The sequence below is a fragment of the Otolemur garnettii genome, unplaced genomic scaffold, assembly GCF_000181295.1.
Source record: "Otolemur garnettii isolate 467f Iridium unplaced genomic scaffold, OtoGar3 scaffold00023, whole genome shotgun sequence".
Classification (NCBI taxonomy): Eukaryota; Metazoa; Chordata; class Mammalia; order Primates; family Galagidae; genus Otolemur; species Otolemur garnettii.
Window position 1 is genome coordinate 8,096,578 of NW_003852418.1, and position 23,271 is coordinate 8,119,848.

A 23,271-nucleotide genomic window follows, 5' to 3' on the forward strand; every position below is an offset into this window, starting at 1 on the left:
AAAAAAAAAAAAAAATATAAATTAGATCACAACATTCTCCTGCTTAAAAACTTCCAGTGGCATCCCTTGTGGATTAGAAAAGAATCCCAGTTCCTCCTCAAAGCCTTCAAAAGACCACATAATCTGCCCTTCTCTCCTTTCTCATCCTCTATTCCTCCTCTCTTCTCCATTCACTCTGTTCCAGATGCATTGGCCTTGCTGTTTCTTGGACAGTCCAAGTTCCTTCTCTCTCTCTCTCTTTTTAGGGACAGAGTCTCACTTTGTCACCCTCAGTAGAGTGCAGTGGCATCACAGCTCACAGCAGCCTCCAGCTCTTGGGCTTAGGTGATTCTCTTGCCTCAGCCTTCCCTGTAGCTGGGACTACAGGCGCCCGCCACCATGCCCGGTTATTTCTTTGTTGCAGTTTGGCCAGGGTTTGGGTTCGAACCCTCCATGCTCAGTATATGGGGCCAGGACCCTACTCACTGAGCCACAGGTGCCTCCCCAAGTTCCTTCTCACCTCAACGCCTGCACTTGCTATTTTTTTTTGGCCAGAGAACTCTTCCTCCAGATCTTTGCACAGCTGTGGTTTCAGTTCAGACATCACATCTTCTAGGCCTTCTCTGGCCACCCTCCAATGCAGTCTTTTCTGAATAGAAATCCCATGACCCTATTTTTCAAATTGTCTCATCTATGTGTTTGCTCACTTACAGTCCTTCTTTCCTTTCTCATTAGAATTTAAGCCCCATGAGGGCAGGAAGCCAGTCGATCTCATTCATCGAGGTATCTGCAGCACCATTGTCTGAAACGCAGGAGTGTTAACATCATGGGCTGAATGAATGGATGAGTGAATGAGCCCTGGATGTTCGGGAGACCCCAGCAGAAGTGGACCCTGTTCCTAGGAGCCATTCACCATTCACGAGTCCCCCTCGTGGTAGGGACAACTCTCAGCTACGGTGGGCTTCTCAGGCCCTTCGGGTGTCATTGAGAGCCCAGGGCCTCCCGGAGAAGTGGGTAAATTCAAGGAACCTCGGCACAGCGGGCACTAGGACCCTGCGCGGCGCCGCGGTCGGCGGGGGGCGGGCGGGTGGTGGTGGGAATTCGCTCTTTCAGCCTCTTGGTGCCCGGCTGCGGCCACTTGTGCGATCCGGACCCGCACCGCGGCCGCCTGGTCCCTTTCCGTGCCATGAGCCGCAGGTTCACGGTCACCTCGCTGCCCCCCGCAGGGCCCGCCGGAACTCCTGACCTGGAGTCTCGCCGGCATTCGGTAGCGGACCCCCGCCACCTCCCGGGGGAAGACGTCAAAGGTAGAGGCCGCAGGGGGCGGGGCCCGCCAGAGTGGGGCGGGACGTGAGGGGGCGGGGCCAAGGAAGGGCGGGCCTTGTGTTGGAACGGGGAGGGGCCCGGACTGGGGTGAAGGGTCCTAGCCCAAGGCCAGAGAGAGAGGAGCTTGGATGTAGGAACCAAGGGATAGGAGCCACCTGAATGGAAAATGTGAAGGGTGATGGGGGACGAGACTCGAGGTGGGCGGGGCCTCACGGGAAGAGGTGGGATCGGGCGAAGAGTTGGGAACCAAGTCGAAGGGGGTGGATCTTGCAGGGTCTGGGGACTAGGCTGAAGGATCCTAAAGGGGCGGGTGCATCTCGAGTAGGGAGAGGGAGTCCAGGCAAAGAGGTGGAACCAGGGAAAGGGAGGGCTGTGTGCTTAAGGGATGGGCCCAGAGCTAAGGGGAGGGGGCGGGCCTAGGTTGGTTTGGGGGGAGGAAAAGGCAGGACAAGTGGGGGACGGGTTGAGCCAGAAGGATGGGAGTGGGGCCGTGGTGAGTGATGGGATTGCGGGCGGGAGGAAAAACGCATCAGGGTTGCTGAGGTAGGTGTGGGATCAGAGGGTCATAGGTGCCTGGTGGATCCTCCAATCTTGCCTCCCTGGACAGCGCCCAGGGATCCCGGGAAGGAGACAGGAGACGAGAAGTTAGTGTGGAACCTGGGCAGCCAGATCCAGGGAGGATCCAGGGGGGACTCCAATCCTCGGGGACCCTCTTAGCTCCCTCTCTGCTCCAACTCTGGAAGGATTGTGAGGAGCCAGCTCAGGAGGGGTTGGGGGCGTCTTTCTCTCGGGCCCAGTGCAGTGGTCTTGTCATGGATGTTACACGCTGGGTACAGAGTAAAGGGGAAGGGAAGGATCCTTCTGGCCTTCGGTGGGGAAGTAGCATCCTGGCTGCATGCACGGTCTTCTCGGCACGGGGCCTCCGGGGTCCTCTTCCTAGCTCTGAGTCCTTCAGGTCTGGAAGGAACGAGGCTAATCGGCTTGGAGCGGCCCCAGCGCCGGGAGGAGGAAGAGCCTCCCCACCCAGGCCGCCAGGGGTCGCTGCTGAGCCGCAGGTGAGCTCGTCCTGACTGACGCAAACCCAGATGCCCCAAACCCTAACTTAGGGTTTCTTTGGCGAACCTCCTAGTTATACAGATGACCAAACTGAGGCCTAAATGTGCGCAAGGCTCCAGCCTTCTGAAGCTACTGCCGCCTAGACATGGCCTCTTGGATTTCTTGGGCTATTTCTTCTCTGTTTTTTCCCATAATCTGTTAGCTCCTTTTCTCATTTTCATGAATGGTTTTGCCAGCTTTCCAGATTAGAAAACCAGAAATTCAGGAATTATTCTCAGCTCCTTTTTCTCTTCCTAGAAAATTCAATTGGTCCTCACATCTTGGCCATTGATCTCCAAAACTTATCCTGAATCTGGCCACATCTCTCTTCCTCTGTCACCATCACCCTGGTCCAAACCTCTGACATCTTTCATATGGCACAATGACATCTTCCTACTGGCCTTCCAACCTCCATTCCTACCCTACCATCCTCCATATGGGCTGCTATCACCCGCAGGATAAAGGCTGAGCCTTTTGGTCTGTCATTCCAGCTGTCTCTTCATTTGCTCCTGGTGTACCTGTCCACGTCTGTCCCCTCACCCTCATCAGCCAGGAGAACTCCTACTCATCTGTAAGCTGTGACTCATTTAACCTCTTTGGAAAGTCTTTTTCACTTTCTCTCACTCCCGGGTGGAGGAAGTCATTCCTCTCCAGCTCACCCACCATACCATTAGAACACAATACCCAATAAATGGCAGTTATTTGCTTGTATGTCTCCTCCACTGGAGCATCTCAAGGACAGGGACCATATCCTTTTATCTTTGTTCCAAGCCTAGAAACTGGTTCTTAGTATGTGTGTAATGCTCATCAAATGAAGGTTTTGCTTCTCCTACCTTGGCCTTCTCTCCTCCTCCTTATCCCCTGGCCTGGGAATAAGATGGCCCTGTCTCATGTCCCAAGGTGATTGCCCAGTCTTCTTGTTCATACTCTCAAACTGCTGCACAGTTGAAGTAAAACACAGCCCCCCAGGCTTGGGGTTTGCAGGTGTGTGTAAGTCTGGAATGCTATGTGCTGGTAGCAGAGGCTGTGTGTATATGTCTTGAGGGAGAAGCATCCCCCACTAGCTCTGATGACATGTGGGGTGGTTGGTGCTTATGTGTGCCACTGTATTGCCAGTGTGTTGATAGGCATGTTGATGTGGATATTTCTGTGTCTTTGAACTGAGTACCTGTGTGTGTGAATATATTATAAGTTCCATCTGGAGAATGATTTGGGTGACTTAATCTGTTAAGCCATGAGATAGCTTCAAGCACCCCATCTTTGGTAGATAACCCCATGGGAAAGTAGACAAGGGCTCACTTGGGGAACCAAACAGCTGGTAGTGTCTTTTCCACAGCTGTTCTTTTGTCATCCTTCTGCCCCTAGAGAGATGCTGTCCCCATCTCTTGTCCTCATCCCAGCTCAAAGAGAGGGATGTCAGCCTGTGTAAGTCTGTGAAGGGCTGGAGGAGATTTTGCAGGTCACGTATGTATAAATATTGTCTTTTACTCTGAGCCAATGGAGTAAATCTTGCCCTACTGCTAGGGGATCAACCATAGAGAAGAACATAACTTATGGGGGTGAAGAAGCAAGTCAGAGGCTGACCTTCAGATCCCCCATTAACCCTAGGCTGTAGCCCTCAGGCCTCAGTTGCCTTACCTATATCTGTCTGTCTTTGATAGTGACCTAGCTGAATAGAAGTAGGCCTGGCCACAGTTGTTATAACTCTGAGCTACTCCCTTATCACCATCCCCCACCGTGCCTCAAGTTCTCAGAGAAAAGTCAGGGCACTGGGAAGAGCCTTGGGTTTGGTAAGACTATGAGGAGTTGGGGTGTGTCTCTATGGAGGGAGAGGGAGCTGACTTAAGTTAGGGGGATAGATCAAGACCACAGTATAGCTCATCCAGGTACTAGCTCAGCCTCTGCAATGTGACCTTGGGCACATTGCTTCCCTTCTCTGGGCCTCAATATACTCATCTGCAGTATGAAGGTGTTGAATAGGAAGCTGTCTGAGGGTCCTTCTAGCCATAAAAATGCTAGGAGTTTTTAATGATCTAGAACAGTGAAGCTCTCTGCCCCTCACCACTCCACAGACCCAAACCTCATGTTTCAGTCTCTCCATCTGTAAATTGGGAAGAGTGGTGTTGTTATTGGTATATATATCTGACCTAGAGATCTCCAACATGCCCTAGGAGATCTCCCAGTTGTCCCAGCCTTGAGCTGGGGACTCAGAACCTCACTGCCCAGTACCTCAGCCCAAGGTGAGCCCTAGGAATCTCCATGGCAACAAACTGGTTATGAACGGGGCTGCAGTTGCCATGGTGACAGGCTGCTCTGTCTCTCTCTCTCTCTCTTTCTCATTCCCCTCCTCTCCCCTCCCCTCTTCTCAATGAACCAGAACGATCTGTGGGCCTCAGCTCTCCAGGTGGGGTGGGGGTGGGGGTGGGAGGTGGGTGCAGTGGACAAGGGGGTCCGGAATGGGAAAGAGGGAAGATGGGCTGAGGAAAGGGGGCTGTTGGGGTGCCAATGCCATGGTGACAGGGCTGCAGCCTGTTAATTAAGCCCCCAGTTGCCACGGAGACCATGGTGGTTGACGTGCTCTGTGGCGAGCCCTGTGTGTATGGGGTGTGCTGTGTGCTGGACTCATCAATTCAGTGCTAGGGTTTTGGGTCTGGGGACAGGGCACACCGGTAGGGGAGAAGGGTGAAGGAGGGGGTCCAAGGCTGGGGGTGGGTGGACTGAATTGGGGTGATGCAATGGAGATAAGGACAGATAAGGATTGGCCCATATGGAAGAATACTATGCCTGTTTCCTGGGGAAAGAGGACCCGGTTAGGCTCCAGCTTCTTCCAGATGGTCTCTCATGCTGGGTCAGTAGATGGAGCCCCAGGCTGGAGGTCAGGGAGCTGGATTCTAGTCCCCAGTCTGTCACAAGTTCACCCCAGCAAGAAAAATTGTCCCTTTCCATTTCTAGACTCCAATTTCATGATAAGTGGCAGGTGGAAAAAATAATTTATAAAGTCTCTTCCAGTTCCCAAATCCTGATACGTGGAGGCAGCTTCCCAGAGCTTTTTTCTCTCTGAGAAACATAAGGTGGGAGGGGTATGAGCTTTAGAGATGCAGAGTTCAGAAATAGGACCTGCCTGGCTCTGCATCTTGTGTTTCTTTAATGAGAGGGTTTTCCTGGCCTTCCATTTGCCTACTGCTTTGGGTGGGGAGGGGTTGCTAAGCTGGCAACCAGGTGCCTGGGGTTCAGAGCTGAGGGTCAATTTTACTGGCCAGTGCTAGGCTGGCATTGTAGGAGGGGCTTGCAATGTGTTTTCTCCAAATCTTATAGCAGAGGGATGGCTAGAGGACGGAATTAGGCCCAGTCTTGTTGAGAGGTGAAGGGGGTTAATTGAAGGGTTGGGTTTCCCCTTCCAACTATCCCCTCATTTGGTCTGTGCTCCTCAGGAAGGGTTATAAGGCTTTAGTTTGATGTTTATAAAGAGAGCACTAAGAGTTTTCAAAGGAGGAAGAAGTGCTATGGATTATGTGGTTTAACCCTTTCATTTTACAGATGGGCCCCTGAGGTCCGGAGAGAGGAACTCAGTTTTGCCCAGGGGTACACAGAGAATTTTGGGGCAGAAGATAGGATAGAACCACCGTCTCCTGAATTCTAGATGGCTCTTGAGACAGAAACTCTAGTGAAGGTGAACAGATGAGTTACCTAGGGGAAGAGGAATCACTCTTGCCTTCACCTGTGCTCCCTAGAGATCTAGGTTTTCCTGTTTATGTGCTTAGTCCCTGAGTGGCCAGAGCTGCACTAACTCTGGACGGCAAATGAAGAGAAATACATCTGAGGGACATCCAAGACCTGGGATTACTGAAAACTCTCAGCATCTACTTAGTCCTACAGCATTTCTCAGACAAATATACTATACTATATTTTACATGTTTTAATGTGTTATGCATCTCAACAGAGTAGTAGAAGACCATAGTGCTGCTGCTGCTGGTGATGGTGGTGGTGGTGGTGTGTGTGTAGTGGCGTGCTTAGAAATTCTTCCTACCTGCCATCTTTTGACCCCTATAACCACTTCAAATGCATCTGCCAAGAATACCAATGCTCACATCTGTCTGAATAGCTAACTCTCCACCCTAAAGGGTCTTTTGGATGTCCACAAAACCAAGTGACAGTGATACTTGTTGGTGGATCCCTCCAGAGGCACCTTTCAGTCAGCTGTTGAGGACTCCATGGTTGACTCAATCTGAAGGCATTGACATAAATTTGTACGAGAATCAGAATAGCGGGCCCTGTCTAGGGTCCTGAAAAAGGTGTGTCCTATAACCAGGTTTCCAGGGATAGGATATGAATGGCTTCTTTTTTTTTTTTTTTTTTGAGACAGAGTCTCAAGCTGTCACCCTGGGTAGAGTGCTGTGGGGTCATAGCTCACAGCAACCTCCAACTCTTGGGCTTAAGCAATTCTCTTGCCTCAGCCTCCCAAGTAGCTGGTACTACAGATGCCTGCCACAATGCTGGCTATTTTTTTGTTGTTGCAGTTGTCGTTTTTTTAGCTGGCCTGGGCCAGGTTCAGATCTGCCAGCCTTGGTATATGTGGCCAGTGCCCTACTCACTGAGCTATGGGCATCGCCGGCTTTTTTGGGGGGGGGCCGGGCTGGGTTTGAACTCACCACCTCCAGCATATGGGGCCGGTGCCCTACTCCGTTGAGCCACAGGCACCAACCCGGCTTTTTTTTCTTAATTAAATTTCCTTTTCTTTTTTTCCGTTTCTTTTCTTTTCTTTTTTCTTTCTTTCTTTTTTTCTTTCTTTTTTTTTTTTTTTTTTTTTTTTGCAGTTTTGGCCAGGGCCAGGCTACCTCCGGTATATGCCAGTGCCCTACTCCTTGAGCCACAGGCACCACCCATTAAATTTCTTTTTAATCAACTTGACCTGGGATGAATGGGTCTTTTAGACCCTTGAGGGTCTTCCTGGCCTTCAAGGCTTGGTTCCAAGCCTTGAGGCCATTCTAGCCCTACAACTCTGAAGCCTGAACACAAAAAAGTTCACCTTAGACCCAGTCCCTATTCTTGTTTTAGGAGCCAAGAATCAGAGGTTGCTGAGGAACTTGAGTATGCCTGCATCCTTGTTTCTCCTGTTGGAGGCAAGGCCAGTGTAAAAAGAAGTTCTACTGGGGAGGAAAGTTCTAAGCTGGAGTAAAGCAAACTGGATTCCAGACTGAATGTTGCTGTTCACTAGCATTGTGTCCAGAGGCAGTCCTCTCCTCTTTGGGCCTTAGTTTTTTCATCTGTAAAATGAAAGCTGTGTATTAGATAACTGACAGTTTATCACTCCTGGAACTCTCCTGGAATTTAGAGGCCTAGCCCTGGGAGATAGGGTAAATCTGAAAATTATTTCCCCTTAATCTGCTCCTACTCTCAGATGTTTAGCTCTTCCAGAGACCCAAAGGGTCCAAACCTCTGATGCTGCTTCCCGCGATGTCTCCAGCACTGGCTCAAACCTGGACTCTGGGGGGTGTTGAGAGATCTCAGGATAATTAAGCTTCTGGGGGCGTGGTCTCAGGGGAGCTGGGAGGAACACAGAAAGCATGTCAGCTCTGGAAGCCTCAGAAAGCAATCCTGGATTAGGGGATTAGACACTCCCGCCCCAGGAGAAAATCTGGTCCCAAACCGACAGGCGGCCTCATTCTCCCCTCCCCCACTCTGTCCCTGGCCAGTCTCTGGATCAGCCTGCCCTCCCTAGAGGCTGCACCATCCCTGGTGGAAAGTCAGCGCTCCCTTGCACCTCACTGCTGCCTCCTCTCTCCCTCTCCATGTCTCATCCCAGCATCATTCCACAGTCAGAGAGGGTCCCAGTCTGTGGACTCCAGGGACTTGTCTTTGGGTTAGGATGCTGGGGCTCCTGTCAGTGTAGCACAATGAGAGTTCACTGTAACTCCTCGGGCTCTACCCCACCCATTTTAATACAGGGTGGGCCAGATAGTCAGCCCAGTGACCCAAACCCCCTTGGGGGCAGCACAGTGCTTAAGATATGGCCTTGGGCTCTGCATGCCTCCAGCTCCAACCTCTTGAACGGTGGTGTGGGAGAGTCTGGTTTTCCCCTCTCTTTCAAGACTGGCCTCTCCAGCTTTGCAGACAGGCTCCCTAGAGCCCCGTATTCTGTGGTGCCCCTCCCAACCCCGCCGCCTCAGTCACTCTTATCTTCCCCCTGGGGGTCACCTCAGACCCCTTGTCAGGCAGCCGCTGCGGGGCCGCCTCCCCGCGGCCGCGACCTAGTTCCCTGCCGTTATTTTTAGGGCGCGGGATGGCACCTGCCCACGTGCCGGGCCCCACCCGGAGAGTGGGGGGGTGGTGGTGGGGGAGAGCTACGTCTGCTTAAGGGAGGCGAGGCCCCGTCCCCTAGAGCACCCCCTTCATCCCACCCAAGCAATTCCCCAGTTTTCGTGGGGGCCACTAGACGCGCTCTGCCCGCCCCTTGTCCCTTCTTCTCCCTCCCTTCCTCTCTCTCCCCCTCAAAACCCCGCCAGTGGCTCACGCCTCCTGCATACGGGATGAGGTGAGCAGCGCCGCTGCTGAGAGGGGGCGCGCGCGGGTGTGAGCGTGTGTCCGTGTGCGAGTGTGTGTGCGCCGGGCGGGCGGGCACTGCAGCTTCTTCCTCCGTGGAGCGGAGAGCGAGAGAGCTAGAGCGAGCGACAGCGCGGCGAAGGCGGGCAAAGGGGCGCGGGCGAGGCGGCGCAGCCATCCCCGGGCCCGGGGCCGCGCCGCCACCATGCTAAACAACCTGACCGACTGCGAGGACGGCGATGGGGGAGCCAACCCCGGTAAGCCGTGGTCCGGGGGCGGCGGAAGAGGGGGCAGCGAGGATAGGAGGCAGCTCTTGGGATAGAGAGGGAGCAGGGGCCGCCTCCTTCAGAGAGGAGGCTGGAACTGACCCGGGCGGTGGGCACCCAAGGCGGCCTGGAGCCTTGCTCCATTGGAATGCGCCAGGCGCTGTCCCAGGTGCTGGAATGCGCCGAGCCCGGGGCAGAGCTGGGGGCTGAGGGGTTGTAGTTGCCCACGGCCTGGGGACAGACTTGTATTAGCTGAACCGAGGAGGCAGTGGGAAGGGGAAGGAAGAACTAGAATGGGCTGACGTGGAGCTCGACGGGCAGAAGGAGGGCTGGTTTCCCGAAAGGGGACCCTGGCGTACTGGTGCAGAGGGGAACCGGCGGCGCCGGGGGGCGCAGTCTGCTGCAGTCCCTCTCTCAGAGACTTCCAGCTGCAAGGTGGGGGGAAAGGTGGCTGTGTGTGTGTGTGGGGGGGGGGTTGGAGCCATATGACAGCCCCTGTCCGGGCTGCGGTGTCTCCATAAGGGACACTTGGTGCATTCCTGGGCCCTTCCCCCAAGGCTTCCCAAGGTCCGACCTCAGACTGAAGCGTACCTCCTCCGTAAATTTTCAGCTCTACTTTATGGAATCTCTCTCTCTCTCTCTCCCTCTCGCTTCCCTGTGGGTTCCTACTCAGGACGGGAAGCAAGATCGCCCTCCTTTCTCCCTCTTCCCCCTTTCCCAGTCTCTCTGTACCCCGGGCGGCAGTGATGTTTCCAAGGCGGGGCGAGGGGGAGTCTTTCTAGTTAGCTCTGAGATCTTCCTCAGTGAGGCCTCAGAAATGGGGTCCCAGTGGCTGAATCCTCAGCGACGCCGCGGCGCGGACACTGCAGACGCTCTGCGGTGGGTGCGGAGACTCGCCAGGAGTCGAGGGGCTCTGGGCAAGTCCTTTTGCTCTCGCTGTCTCCCTCCCTCCACTGCCATTTATCAGCTCCGAAGTCTTGGGGCCAGCCACCCCCTCAGGCTCCTAGACCCCCCGCCGCCCCCCAGCGGCCTCAGCCATCCATCACCGCTGTCAACCGCCCCCACCCCCCAGCCTCCAGCGGCGCTGCGTCCCCTGCGCACTAGCGCGCCTCCCGCTCCTGCTGTCTGCGCTCAGCGCCTTCAAATACTCCCCTGGGCAGTGTTTGATCCTCTGGACCAAGACTCCTGCAGATCCCTCTGGGGGATGGCCAAAGGGCCTCAATAGTTGAAAGAGTGGGGTCCTAGGGGTTGGCAGCCTTGACTCTGAGGTTCTTGAAATCCTGGATCCCAGTTAGGGCCAAGGGGCTGCTTGGCTGGGGACACTAGGGTCCCCAATCCTTTGTCTGAGACAACCCTCACCCCTATTCCTTCTGAGGGCTGAGTGGTATACAGGGGCCAGAACTACTGGCTAGCCAGCTCATCTATCTGCCCAGTGACCCTTCAGTCACCTCATCTGTCAACTGCCTTCCTCCCCCATGGGCTTAGCCTGCGGGAGGAGGAGGTTTGGCAAAGTCTGGTCTGCAGCAGCACCAGGAATCCCTACACGGTGCCCACGGAGAGAAGGGGGCCGTTTCCATCTGGGATCCCCTTTACATGCCTCCACTCTGAGACAAGGACTCAGCCTAAGAACTGATCTGTTTCCCTAGGCTAGGGACACCTGCTTTCTCTACCAAGACTTCACTGGGCCTCAGGGTTTCCACAGGGGCTCGAGAGGCCCAGGAAGAGGCATCTATGTGTGTGAAGCAATAGTTAGACTAGGAACTCTTTTCAGTTATGTCCCCTCCCCATTAGTTTCTAGACACTGAGTGTAGCAGGCCCATCTGGAGACCTTTCTATCTATAAAGTCCAGGACCTGGAACTACAGTGGCCAGAGTCTGGCCAAGGTTTTGAGTCCCGGAGAGATAAGACCTCCCATTAGAGTGTGGAGCTCGTGGCCTTGAGGGAAGAGGGACCAGAAGATCAAGAGCCCCTGGCATCTCTGATTCTAGATTATGAAGGATGTTCCAGAAGGACCAGGAGGATGTTGACCTCGGGGAGGTGGGAATGGCCCAAGTAAGAGGGCTCCTCTGGACTAAAGAAAAACCCAAGGATATGGTCACCAGCCCCCAGGTCACTTTTCTCCTCTGACACCCTCTCTCCCTCCCTGAACTGGTCTGGGGATTCCCCCAGGCCAAGCCTCAGGGCCCCGGGGAGGCTTTTTAGCCCGCGCCGCTCTCCTGTTTCCTACCCGGGAGCTCTGGCCGCCGCAGCTTAATTGAAAGCCGATTCGGGCTGAGAGCTCCCAGGGGGCGGGGGCGGGGAGGGCTCAGCCTCAGTCTGGCCCAGCCTCTCCAGCGCGCCACTCGGCGCTCCCCCATCACCCCGACTTCTGGCTCTGGGGAATCTGGACGAGTTTCCCCTTAGCTGTCCTGGTCCTTTGAGAACTCAGAAGCTCACTCCCCACCCCCCTCAACCAGTGCGCCGGCGTTCCAAGGAAGGGACAAAATCAGCCCGGGCTGACAAGGCCCGGAGCCTGGCGTCCGGCCCAGGCAGCGGGTGGAAAGGCGGGACCCAGGACTAGCCCGCCGAGCTGCCCTCTCCCCTACCCTCCTCTCCTGGCCCGGATCCGGCCTGGAGTCTGGCTCCGCGCTGCGCGCCGCGTTACATAAGCGGCTGCGGGCGCGTGGCCGGCTAGGCTCGGCTCCGCGCTGCGCTCTCTGCCCGCGTGGTCGCCATGGAGACCGGCTTCGGGCCACCTAGTTGCAGGGTCTCTGGGCCAGGACGCCCCCGCTTCCCATTCCCTGTGTACCACCTGCTCCGGCGAAAGAGGAGGGACTTGGGAGGGAGGCTGACAGGCAGAGGAGAGAGCGTCCCCTATCTGATGGTCCCGACCCTCAGAGAGGGCACTGCGGGAAGAGGACCCAGTTTCGTGGGAGTCAGGACTCCTAAATCTTGCGGCTGGGAGAGGGGCGTGGGATGCAGAGCCTGGGCTGGGTGGGCACCACATCTCTTGACAGTCGTGGTAATAGTGATGGTAGCAGCAAGAGCTACATTTGTGTGGCAGGCCCACCCAATGTACAGTATTTCATTTAAACCCCGTAACAGTCCTATGAGTGTAGCGTGGTTAGAATCCTTTGCAAAGAAGGAAACTGAGGCTTAGAGTTTGAGTGGCCTGCTCAGTGTGATGACACAGCCAGTGAAGCTGGGACGGGAACCTAAGCATCAGTGACTCCTGCCCTTTTTCTGACCCATTAGGCATTTGCCTCCCTTATTCCTCCTCAATCTCTCTACTAGAGAAGTGTAGTGTGATGAGAAGAGGAGACATCTTAACCGCATTTTAAAAGAAAGGGTCGCCTACCCACCCTCACTTCTACTGTTCTCTGGCCCTAAACAGGTTCTGTTAGACCCTGGGGTCAGGAAGGGTGCTCTGGAGAATTTACCTCTGAAGACTTTTTTCTGAGTACTGGTTATATGCTGGCCTCCCACTGGGAGCGTGGGTCTGTTATTCCCAGGAACTCACACATTTGAGATGAAAGAACTGGTGTAGCCCTGTAGTATTTGGTAACCAGGAGTTTCGGCCTTGGTGGATGAGGTGGAGGGGGGTGGCAGGAGACCAGTGGGTTCCCTGGAGCAGGCCAGGCATTACTTTTCTTCCCTTGTCCAATTTGTAGTCAGGATGGGGTAGGGGTTATAGAGGGGGAGGTCATGCCCTGGAGATGGATCCTGGCTGGGCCACTGTGGAAAGTTTCCAAGAGGTAGGGAGAAGGATGGGGAGGATTTGGACAAATGGAGATGGGAAGGGTGGGATGTTGGGATATGAGAGCAAAGGAGATTTGGGGCACAGAGGTCCTCAGCTTCATTTGGGATTTGGTCAACGAGGGGAGTTTCTTAAGGGCTGAGAGAAATGTCTACTACTGAAATTCAGTCCTAGAATTGAGGAAGGTGGATGGCTGAGGCCAAGAAAATGTGCTTATGGAAGCACCTCATATCTTTCTAAAAAGACCCTTTCCTGATGGCTGGAGACGTTCTTGAGTGGTGTCATCCTCACACGCTTCCTATACACGTTTGCATGGATCACCCCCACCTCTTTCTCTAGCCCAGCTTCTTTCCTGGGTGTGTTTTCATCCAAGTGCTCTCCAGTTCCTCACCCGCAATTAAGGCAGACATCCAGACATCTCCTCCTCGTCTAGTCTTCTCGTTTATGAAATAGTACCATCATCCACCCAGTCACCCATGTTGGAAACGCCAGGCATTATCCTAGATTCGTCCTTTCCCCTTCCCCAAACACCTGGCACAGAAATGAGTCAATAATTCTTGAGTCGATCTGTTGCCCTGCATTGCTCTGGCCAGGGTCAGCAGGCCGTGTCTGGGCTGCTGAAAGTCTCTAGCCACTGTACGTTCTGTATTCTTCCCCTCCAGATCAAAGTGATTGCTCTAAAACACGAGTCTGTTCATGGCGCGTCTTTGCCTCAAACTTTTCAATGACTCTCCATTGTCATCTGGATAAGGTCCAAATTCTTTAACTTGACCTGCTAATTGCTTAGAGACCCAGCCCATACTTCTCGTTCCAAGCTCAACTTTTCACCTGCCAGCTTTTCACCTTCAGCTCCCAGCATATCCCCTTCCATAGTTCCAGCCAGATCGTACTTCACTCAGCTCACTCTCACCTCTGGGCCACCGAACATGCTGTTCTGCTGTTCTGTCTGCCTGGAACACCCTCCTCGCCTCCCTCCCAGTCTAGCTCTTACTCATCCTTCAGTTCTCAGCTGACACGTCACTTCCTCTGAGAAGCCTTCTGTGACCTCCCAGGCTGGGCTGGGTGCCTCTCCTGTGTCCCACAGTCCCTTGATCATTTTCTCTCTTAGAATTTACTACGCTGGATTGGAAGTTCCTGGTTACCAATTTGTCGCCTCTGCCCTTGGGTTGGTTGCCTGAGGACAGAGATGGTCTCTTACCTGTGTTTCTCTCCTTCTCCCACCCTTCCACACTGGCATAGGGCAGACATCCCGTAAATACGGTGAATGATGCCTGAAGGGTCACTTCTCCAAGAAATGGGGCATCCCTGGGGAACATGCTTCTACTCCTAAACGCTAGGATGAGCCAGGTCAAGAAGGGGACTCTGAAGACTCTTGGGGTACCATCAAAAAGGAAATATGAACCCCAAGATCAAGGAAGCACTCAGACATTTATTCAATACCCATTACATGCCAGGTAGTGAATTAGACTCTGTATGCATGCTGTCAACTAAATTCTGCAAGGGAAGCTAGTAGTATTAGCTCCATTTTCTCGATGTGCAATCCAAGGTTCTTCAGAGAGGTAAAGTGACCACACAGCTGTCTGCTAGGGTGTACGGACAACTACCACATGATGCCAGACCCCTGATTCTTCTGCCTCCTCAGGTGATGGCAACCCCAAGGAAAGCAGTCCCTTCATCAACAGCACTGACACAGAGAAGGGAAAGGAGTACGATGGCAAGAACATGGCCTTGTTTGAGGTGGGCTGCCCTGGCTGCTGGGCCCCCCCCCCATTCATCATCTTGGCTCTTTAGCATTTACCTCCCTCCTAGGGAACAGTACCCTCTCTCCACCCCGCCTCACACCCCATTCTTCCCTGAGCCTCCCTCATCCCTCCATTTCTATCCCTGGCATTACCCCTCACTACTTGCTCTCCTGTCCTTGACCTGCCCTCTTCTTTCTCTGCCCTCCTTGCCTGTTGCTCCTCCCTTTCCATCTCATCCCAACCTCAGTGGCTTTGCCCTACTTGTCCCCATCTCTCCCTTTGTCCCCTGCCATGCAGCTCACCCCCCGCCCCCTTCCAGTTCCCCAGCCTCCTAACGCTGGCACCTTCCCTCCACAGGAGGAGATGGACACCAGCCCCATGGTGTCCTCCCTGCTTAGTGGCCTGGCCAATTACACCAACCTGCCCCAGGGGAGCAGGGAGCATGAAGAGGCAGAAAACAATGAGGGTGGAAAAAAGAAGCCGGTGCAGGTGGGGGCCTTGGGGGAGAAGAAGTGGGGGGAGGAAGGAGGGATGGAAAGGGGAAAGGATGGGCGAGGGAAATGGGTATGGATGGAGGCAGAAGTGTGGGAGTTGGGGGCCGGGAGAGAGGAGGGAAAGGACTAGAGGGAGGAGGAGGAAGGGACGGGATGTAGAGAAGAAAGTAGGGGTGGAGGAGCAGGGAGGAGGAGTGGGCCTGGGGTGCTGGTGATGATCAGAGGCTGCAAAGACTGACGCTGGCCTCCCCGGCAGGCCCCGCGCATGGGCACCTTCATGGGTGTGTACCTGCCATGTCTGCAGAACATCTTTGGCGTCATCCTCTTCCTGCGGCTCACTTGGGTGGTGGGCATTGCAGGCATCATGGAGTCCTTCTGCATGGTCTTCCTCTGCTGCTCCTGTGTGAGTGACACCCTCCCCTCACCACCCCCTGACAGCTGGGGCTTGGCAGAGGCCTGGGGGTGGGAGGTGGGAGGATGGAAGCATGAGACCTGAGCTTTTTATAGGAACCACTGCTTATGATCTTTGAGAGTAAATTAGGTCTGACTGGTCCTTCCTGCATCTCGGGCTTGTCCCTGATGGCTATTAACCAGGTTTCGCCTGGATCTCCGAGTGTGTGTGCATGTGTGTAATTACACAAGTAATGCAGATTCATTGATGAAAATGATAAGTGTAGAAAAAGAATAAAATTCACCTATAACCTTATAATAGTTAGCAGTTTGATAGGTCCAGACTCACAAAAAAGAAGATTATGTGCCATAAACAGCAGTGTAACTGGATTCCTTCCATTCTCTCTAAAAAATCAAATATTCACTGAACATCTACTTCTCAACACATTTACACGTCCCGGGACATAACCTTGAGACAGCTCTGCATGCGAGGAAACCGGTGCCAGAGCTATTCTGCCTATTTTATAGGTGAAGAAACTGAGGTTTAGAGAAGCGAAGTGAGTTGTTTCAGGGCACACAGCTGGTCAGAGGCCAAGCTGGGATTTCCAGAGCCCTCTGATGCTGTAACTTGTGCGCCTTCCATTTGCATGGTGAATAAGAGGTTTTCTTGAGAAGAAGGACTTGGCAGGAGTAGAAGTTGGAACAGGCCCAGGGAGAAGCTCAGCGGAAGGGAACCTGTGGGTTTGACTGGTGTTTATGGGGTATAAGGCTTGGCCCCCACCCAGGCCACTGGGGCCCCCACCTCGGCCACCACTCTGATGATTTCTTTCCTCAACAGACGATGCTTACGGCCATTTCCATGAGTGCAATTGCAACCAATGGTGTCGTGCCTGGTATGTGACTAGGGCTTCTGGGGGCCTGGGAGAGAGGAAGGCGCCTGGTTGTCCAGAAGGAGGGATGGTGGTCTGGGCTTTGAGGGCCATCAGGACCCAAGAGAGGCAGCATTGCAGACAGGGGGCTGGGCTGTCACTACTCTCGGGGCAGGCAGGGCAGCCCTATTGGGGTAGGGGGACGAGGCAGCTGCTGATGTTGAGTAGGGCAGTGGCAACCCTCTTCCCTCAGCCTGAGACCTTCCTCTCCACCACCCTACTTTCTGAGCCATGACCTCCTTACAGGGGTAATTAGCAACATGGTAATTAGTGCTACAAAATCCATGCAGAGTGGGTTGCCTGGGTCTCCCACCAGTGCCCTTTCTAGGACTGCAGCCCAGAGCGTATCCCTTTCTGTTCCTGTCCCTGAGCCTCCCTCTCCCCTAGAGCGGCCCCATGCCACTGGCCCCTCTTGCTGACACGAGGTTCTCTCCGCAGCTGGTGGCTCCTACTACATGATTTCCAGGTCTCTGGGCCCGGAGTTTGGGGGCGCCGTGGGCCTCTGCTTCTACCTGGGCACTACCTTTGCTGGGGCCATGTACATCCTGGGCACCATTGAAATCCTGCTGGTGAGAGGGGCTGAGGAGGAGGTGTGGGACCCCAGGCTGGCAGTCAGTTAGCAATGCCCCCTGGACACTTGCTATAGGCCAGGTCATTCAGTAAGGCCAGAGAGAAATCAGATGTGGTTTCTAAAATGTTCACAGTCTAGTGGGGAGACAAGCCACACTAATTATGTAACACAAACAGCTGTCATGTAGCAGGCACCCTCTGAGCTCTCAGCATAGTTCCAAATGCTTTATAGTCTTTATCTTGAATCCATATGAGGTTTAAGTATTACAGTGCCCATTTCTTAAAAGAGAAGCTCAGACTGGTGAGATAACTTGCTCACGGTCCCTTAGCTACCTGCCCGAGTGGGTTCATCAGAGTTAAAATAGTGATTGAAATAATAACAGCAGTGTCACATGACAGCTAGCATTTTGTGATTGACCCCCCACATGCCAGGGACTGTGCTAAGTACTCTATGAATGTTCATTGTACAGGGCTGGCTGATGGCTATTGGGTTGTAAAAGAGAAGAATCATGTGAGGGACCCGTGTGAAGAGATCTGTTAGGAATAGTGACTGATGGGAAGAAACTAGGTATTTGCAGACAGGACAGGTGACTTGCTGTCTTCTCTTTCTGCCCATCTGTTAGGCAGGCATGCTGGTAAAGGTTCTGGTATACAAAAGTGGAGCTCACGTTTACCAAGCTCCTGTTCTCCAGGCCCTGAGGCTTGCAGTATGTTATTTTATTTTATCCTCATGATTCTGCCATTGGTGAGAAGGTAGCCATTTTATAGATGAGGAAAGCAAGGCCCAGAGAGTTTAAGGAATGCATAGAAGGGACATGAACTTGGATCATTCTGACTATCAGAGATTGACCTAGTTCATTATACCACACTGCCTTGGAAAACTAGAACTAGAAGGTGCCACAGCTTCTGGTTTGAGGGTGGGAGGGAATGAAAGACTCAAGAAGGCAAATGACAGGGGAATAATAGACCTCTAAGACTTTAAAAAATTAAATGTTTAAAAAAATGTTATAGCTAGGCGTGGTGGCTCACGCCTGTAATCCTAGCACTTTGGGAGGCCGGGGTAGGTGGATCACCTGAGCTCAGGAGTTCAAGACCAGCCTGAGCAAGAGTGACACCCCATTTCTATTAAAAATAGAAAAATTGGCTCAGCGCCTGTGGCTCAAGCGGCTAAGGTGCCAGCCACATACACCTAAGGTGGCGGGTTCGAATCCCCAGCCCGGGCCCGCCAAACAACAATGATGGCTGCAACCAAAAAAATGGCCAGGCGTTGTGGCGGGCGCCTGTAGTCCCACCTACTTGGGAGGCTGAGGCAGGAGACTCGCTTAAGCCTAGGAGTTGGAGGTTGCTGTGAGCGTGATGCCATGGCACTCTACCCAGGGGGATAGCTTGAGGCTCTGTCTCAAAAGAAAAAAATAGAAAAATTAGGGTGGCACCTGTGGCTCAGTGGGTATGGCGCCGGCTCCATATACCGAAGATGGTGGGTTCAAACCCGGCCCCAGCCAAACTCAACAAAAAAATAGCTAGGTGTTGTAATGGGCACCTGTAGTCCCAGCTACTCAGGAAGCTGAGGCAAGAGAATTGCTTAAGCCCAGGAGTTGGAGGTTGCTGTGAGCTATGACACCATAGCACTCTACCAAGGGTGATAATCTTTACTGGGGCATTTACATTAAAAAAAAATAGAATAATTAGCTGGGCATTGTGATGGGCTCCTTTAGTCCCAGCTTTGAGGAGGCTGAAACAGGAGGATAGCTAGAACCTGGGAGTCTGAGGTTGCTGTGAGGTAGGACACCATGGCACTCTAGCCAGGGGGACAGAGTAAGACTCTGTCTCAAAAAAAAAAAAAATTGTTAGCTCAGCACCCATAGCTCAGTGATTAGGGCGCTGGCCACATACACAGGAGCTGGCAGGTTCAAACCTGGCCTGGGCCTGCTAAACAACAATGACGACTACAATGAAAAAGAAAATAGCTGGGCATTGTGGTGGGCACCTGTAGTCCCTCCTACTTGGGAAGCTGAGGCAAGAGAATCGTGTAAGCCCAAGAGTTTGAGGTTGCTGTAAGCTGTGACGCCATGGCACTCTACTGAGGGTAACATAGCAAGACTCTGTCTCAAAAAAATTTTTTTTGTTATAAAAGCAATTATGTCCATTACAGAAAATTGTGAAATATCAAGTTAAAGAAAAATATAAAGAAGGAAATAACAGTCACCCAAAAGAAATCACTATTAACAGTTTGGTATATTTCCTTCTGGTTTTTGTCTGTCTATGTGAAATTTATTGTATTCTGTATTTTGTAAAATATACCTTTATATCATAAGTGTTTCTTTAAATAACTTGAAATTCCCTATAAATATCATTTACAAGTGAAAATAACTTTTGTAAGACTATAGACATTTAGTATAAAAATTTTAGAAAATACAGATGGGCAAAACAAAGGTCACCCACACTCTCATCATTCACGGGAAGCTATTGTTAACATTTTGATGTACCTTGGACGATGCCTGTGGCTCGGGGGTAGGATGCCGGCCTCATATACCAAGGGTGGTGGGTTCAACCCCGGCCTCAGCCAAACTGCAACAAAAAAATAGCCAGGCATTCTTGTAGGCGCCTATAGTTCTAGCTACTCAGGAGGCTGAGACAGGAGAATCACGTAAGCCTAGGAGTTGGACGTTGCTGTGAGCTGTGATGCCATGGCACTCTACCAAGTGGGATAAAGTGAGACTGTCTCTAAAAAAAGAAAACCAAAAAAAAGCCCCCTCAAAACACATTTTGATGTACCTCCAAACACATCTATAGCCACATATACATACATATCTTTACACATAAATTTATAAAAACGAGATCATGGAACACATTCTTTTTTAAAACTTGATTGTGTTTACCCAATAGAACACAAGTAGCTTTTTTGAGTCTGTCCATATAAATCTATGTCATCCTGCTTAACAGCTCTACAGTCTATGCGGGAATATCATGATTTAGTCACCCATCCTCTAGGTATGAATATCATTAGATTATCTTTTCACCTTTCTGTTGGAAATGATAATAAAAAATTATTATTAAGAATTATAATTAACAAAAATAATAGAAAATAAAACAATTGTTCCCAACATGCTTGCAGTGTCATTTTTTAATGACTGCATTGTAATCCTTGCAGGACAGGCCTTGCCTTCCTTAGCTTTTGTTACCAAATGTCATTTTCAGTCTTACACTCCTGTGATTATGCTGTTATGGGCATTGTTTTCCCTGAATCCCTGCCCATATGTCAGGTTATTTCTCTGGGGTGATTTTTGGGTGATCTTTACTGGGGCATGCACTGGGCACTGTATGAAGGACAGGGCTGCTGACTTAGGTCTCTCTTCTTCCTGCCTTTTCCCCACAGGCTTACCTCTTCCCAGCTATGGCCATCTTCAAGGCAGAAGATGCCAGTGGGGAGGCAGCAGCCATGCTGAACAATATGCGTGTGTATGGCACCTGTGTGCTCACCTGCATGGCCACTGTGGTATTTGTGGGTGTCAAGTATGTCAACAAGTTTGCCCTTGTCTTCCTGGGTTGTGTCATCCTCTCCATCCTGGCCATCTATGCTGGGGTCATCAAGTCTGCCTTCGACCCACCCAACTTCCCGTGAGTGCTGCTGCTCTGAGCCTAAGGCATTGTCTTGCTACCTCCCTGGCCCTGTTTCAGGGGCTGCACCCCAGTTTCTGGCAACCCGACCCTCCGTCTTAGAATCTGTGTGGTGTGGGTTGGGGGCAACCTCTCTTGGAAGGGAAAATCTCTATTGGTTTAGGGGCAATCTCTTCAAAGAGGGATAACTTTTCTGAAGGTAGAAACAACTTCCCTTGTGAGAGCAATTTCTTGCTGGTTGGGTTGGACTTAGGAAAAGCTAAGTGGGACTGACTTCCAAAAGGATGGACAGTTTGTGGTAGGGAAACCTCCTGGAATGTGGAGGTTTCTTAGTGTTGGATTTCTTCAGAATGGGAAGGGACACAGAAGAGAGGGTCCCAGGGTGCAGATGCCTCTTCTTTTTGCTGCTGTCCTTAGTCACCTCCATCCACTGCCCAGAGGAGGAAGGCGTGCCAGGATTTCTGTCCATGGTGCTGAAACATAGCATTGCATTAAGGTGTGGTTCTCCACCTTGGCTGTGGATCAGAATCCCTCTGGGGGATGAAAATATAAAAACACTGATGGCCATGCTCCATCCATATTAATTAAGTCAAAATCTCTGAATATGGGGCCCGGACATCTGTGTTTTTTAAAGCTCCCCTGGTGATTCTATTGTGAAGCCAGGACAAGGTTATGTCACTCTTCCGTCTTCCTCCCTTGTTTCTCTCCCTAGGATCTGCCTCCTGGGGAACCGCACGCTGTCTCGCCATGGCTTTGATGTCTGTGCCAAGCTGGCTTGGGAAGGAAATGAGACGGTGACCACGCGGCTCTGGGGCCTTTTCTGCTCCTCCCGCTTCCTCAACGCCACCTGCGATGAATACTTCACCCGAAACAATGTCACAGAGATCCAGGGCATTCCTGGTGCTGCCAGTGGCCTCATCAAAGGTCTGGGGGAGGGAAGAAGGCTGGTATCTGGGGAATGATGCAGGGATTGTAGGTTAAGCGGTCAGAATTAAGGGGCCCTCCTTGGGATTGCGCTAACTTCAGTCAGCTTTAATTGAGCATCTACTCTGGGCCATGTTCTGCCCTTAATATCACTAGTAGGGAAGAAACTCATTAACTTAATAAGTGTTCACTAAGTACCTACTAAGTGCCCAGCACTGTGCAAAGTACCAGGGGCACAAAACAAATAAATCCTAGTCCTCGGCCTCAATCTAATGGCAGAGGCGGATGGATTAGAAAATAATTACGGTACGCTTATACCTACATTCAGGGAACAGAGACTGCTCAGGGGAGGAAGTGTTCATGTGTATAAGGTGGCAAGACTCGGTTTCCTGGCCTCACCTGGGAGGTTTTTGAAGGACAGATGGGAAATTTTCAGGTATACCAGAGATATATGGGAATTGCAAAGAGAAGAACAGCTTGCCTAAAAGCAAGCGGACACAGAAGAGTATCCTGTGTCCTTCCGACCACAAGTAATTTGGTATGACTGGGGCATAAAGTGCAAAGGAAGGAGGAGCGAGAAGTGATGCAGGAGAGGCTGGCAGCAGCCGGACCGTGGCAGCCTCGGAAGCCGTGTTGAAGAGTCAGGACTGTATCCCGGAGGCAGTGAGGAGCCACCACAGGTTTTGAGTAAGGGAGGGGCATAGTCAGATCTTCACTCCTGAAGGTTCACTCGGGCTGCTAACGTGGATGGGTTAAAAGAGGAGAGAAGGAGAGAGGCTAGGAGTCCAAGAGGAGGCTGATGCTATGAGGCTGGGAAAGAGATGATGATTTTCTGAGCTAGAGTGATGGAGAGATGTCAGTGGGCAGTCCCACAGTGCTTCTAAACCAGGGCTGTTTTGCCACCCAGGAGGCACTGGGCTGTGTTGGGAGACAATTTTTGGTTGTTAAAACTGAAGGGCGATAACTGGCATCTAGTAGACAGAGGCCAGGATGTTGCTAACGATCTTACAATGCTATAGGACGGTCCTCCACAACAAAGAATTATTTGGCACAAAAAGTCACTAGTGCCATGGTGGAAGAGCCCTGGGTGGAGAGAAGGAGGGTATTAAAGGAAAATTAAGGAGGGGGAAGTAGACAGAATTCAGAGATGCTTTGGACCTGGGGGAAGGGGAGAGGAAGTTTTGAGGGCAAGATGTCATTTGCTGGCATAAGGAATGTGGGAAAGGAGCTGGTTTGGGGTGGGTGGGTGGTGAGAACAGTTTGGGACACACTGAGTTGGTCTGAGATCGGTATTTATGTACCTACTTATCCCACTAGATCACTAGATCGGACTATTAGATGGTAAGGGACTAGACCTGGTTCATCTGTGAAATCCCTGTGTGTGGCCTGGCCCAACTCAAGCACTTAGGAAATGTCAGTGAAATTAAAATTGAGCCAAGGCTGGGAGCAGTGAGATGTGGGTTTTTTTGTTTTTGTTTTTTTTTTTTTGAGACAGAGTCTCACTTTGTTGCCTTCAGTAGAGTGCCATGGCATCACAGCTCACAGTAACCTTAAACTCTTGGGTTTAAGTAATTCTCTTGCCTCAGCCTCCCAAGTAGCTGGGACTACAGGTGTCCGCCACAATACCTGGCTATTTTTAAGAGATGAGGTCTCACTCTGGCT

At 52.1% G+C, this 23,271-nt stretch overlaps 1 protein-coding gene across 2 annotated transcripts in view; it reads left to right on the plus strand.

The window, feature by feature from the left end:
- The first annotated feature begins 1,165 nt into the window (after positions 1 to 1,165).
- Positions 1,166 to 23,271, plus strand: part of SLC12A5 (solute carrier family 12 member 5) — a 38,709-nt gene continuing 16,603 nt past the window's right edge. The window contains exons 1-8 of one of the 2 annotated variants that reach the window (XM_003787666.2): positions 1,166 to 1,286; positions 14,585 to 14,679; positions 15,042 to 15,173; positions 15,435 to 15,581; positions 16,407 to 16,461; positions 16,936 to 17,066; positions 20,444 to 20,685; positions 21,398 to 21,609. In XM_003787666.2, the coding sequence (XP_003787714.1) occupies positions 1,166 to 1,286; positions 14,585 to 14,679; positions 15,042 to 15,173; positions 15,435 to 15,581; positions 16,407 to 16,461; positions 16,936 to 17,066; positions 20,444 to 20,685; positions 21,398 to 21,609 (1,135 nt within the window). Of the gene's footprint in view, positions 1,287 to 9,031; positions 9,198 to 14,584; positions 14,680 to 15,041; positions 15,174 to 15,434; positions 15,582 to 16,406; positions 16,462 to 16,935; positions 17,067 to 20,443; positions 20,686 to 21,397; positions 21,610 to 23,271 lie in introns of those variants that run through there. The other variant, XM_003787665.2, reaches the window with a different exon arrangement.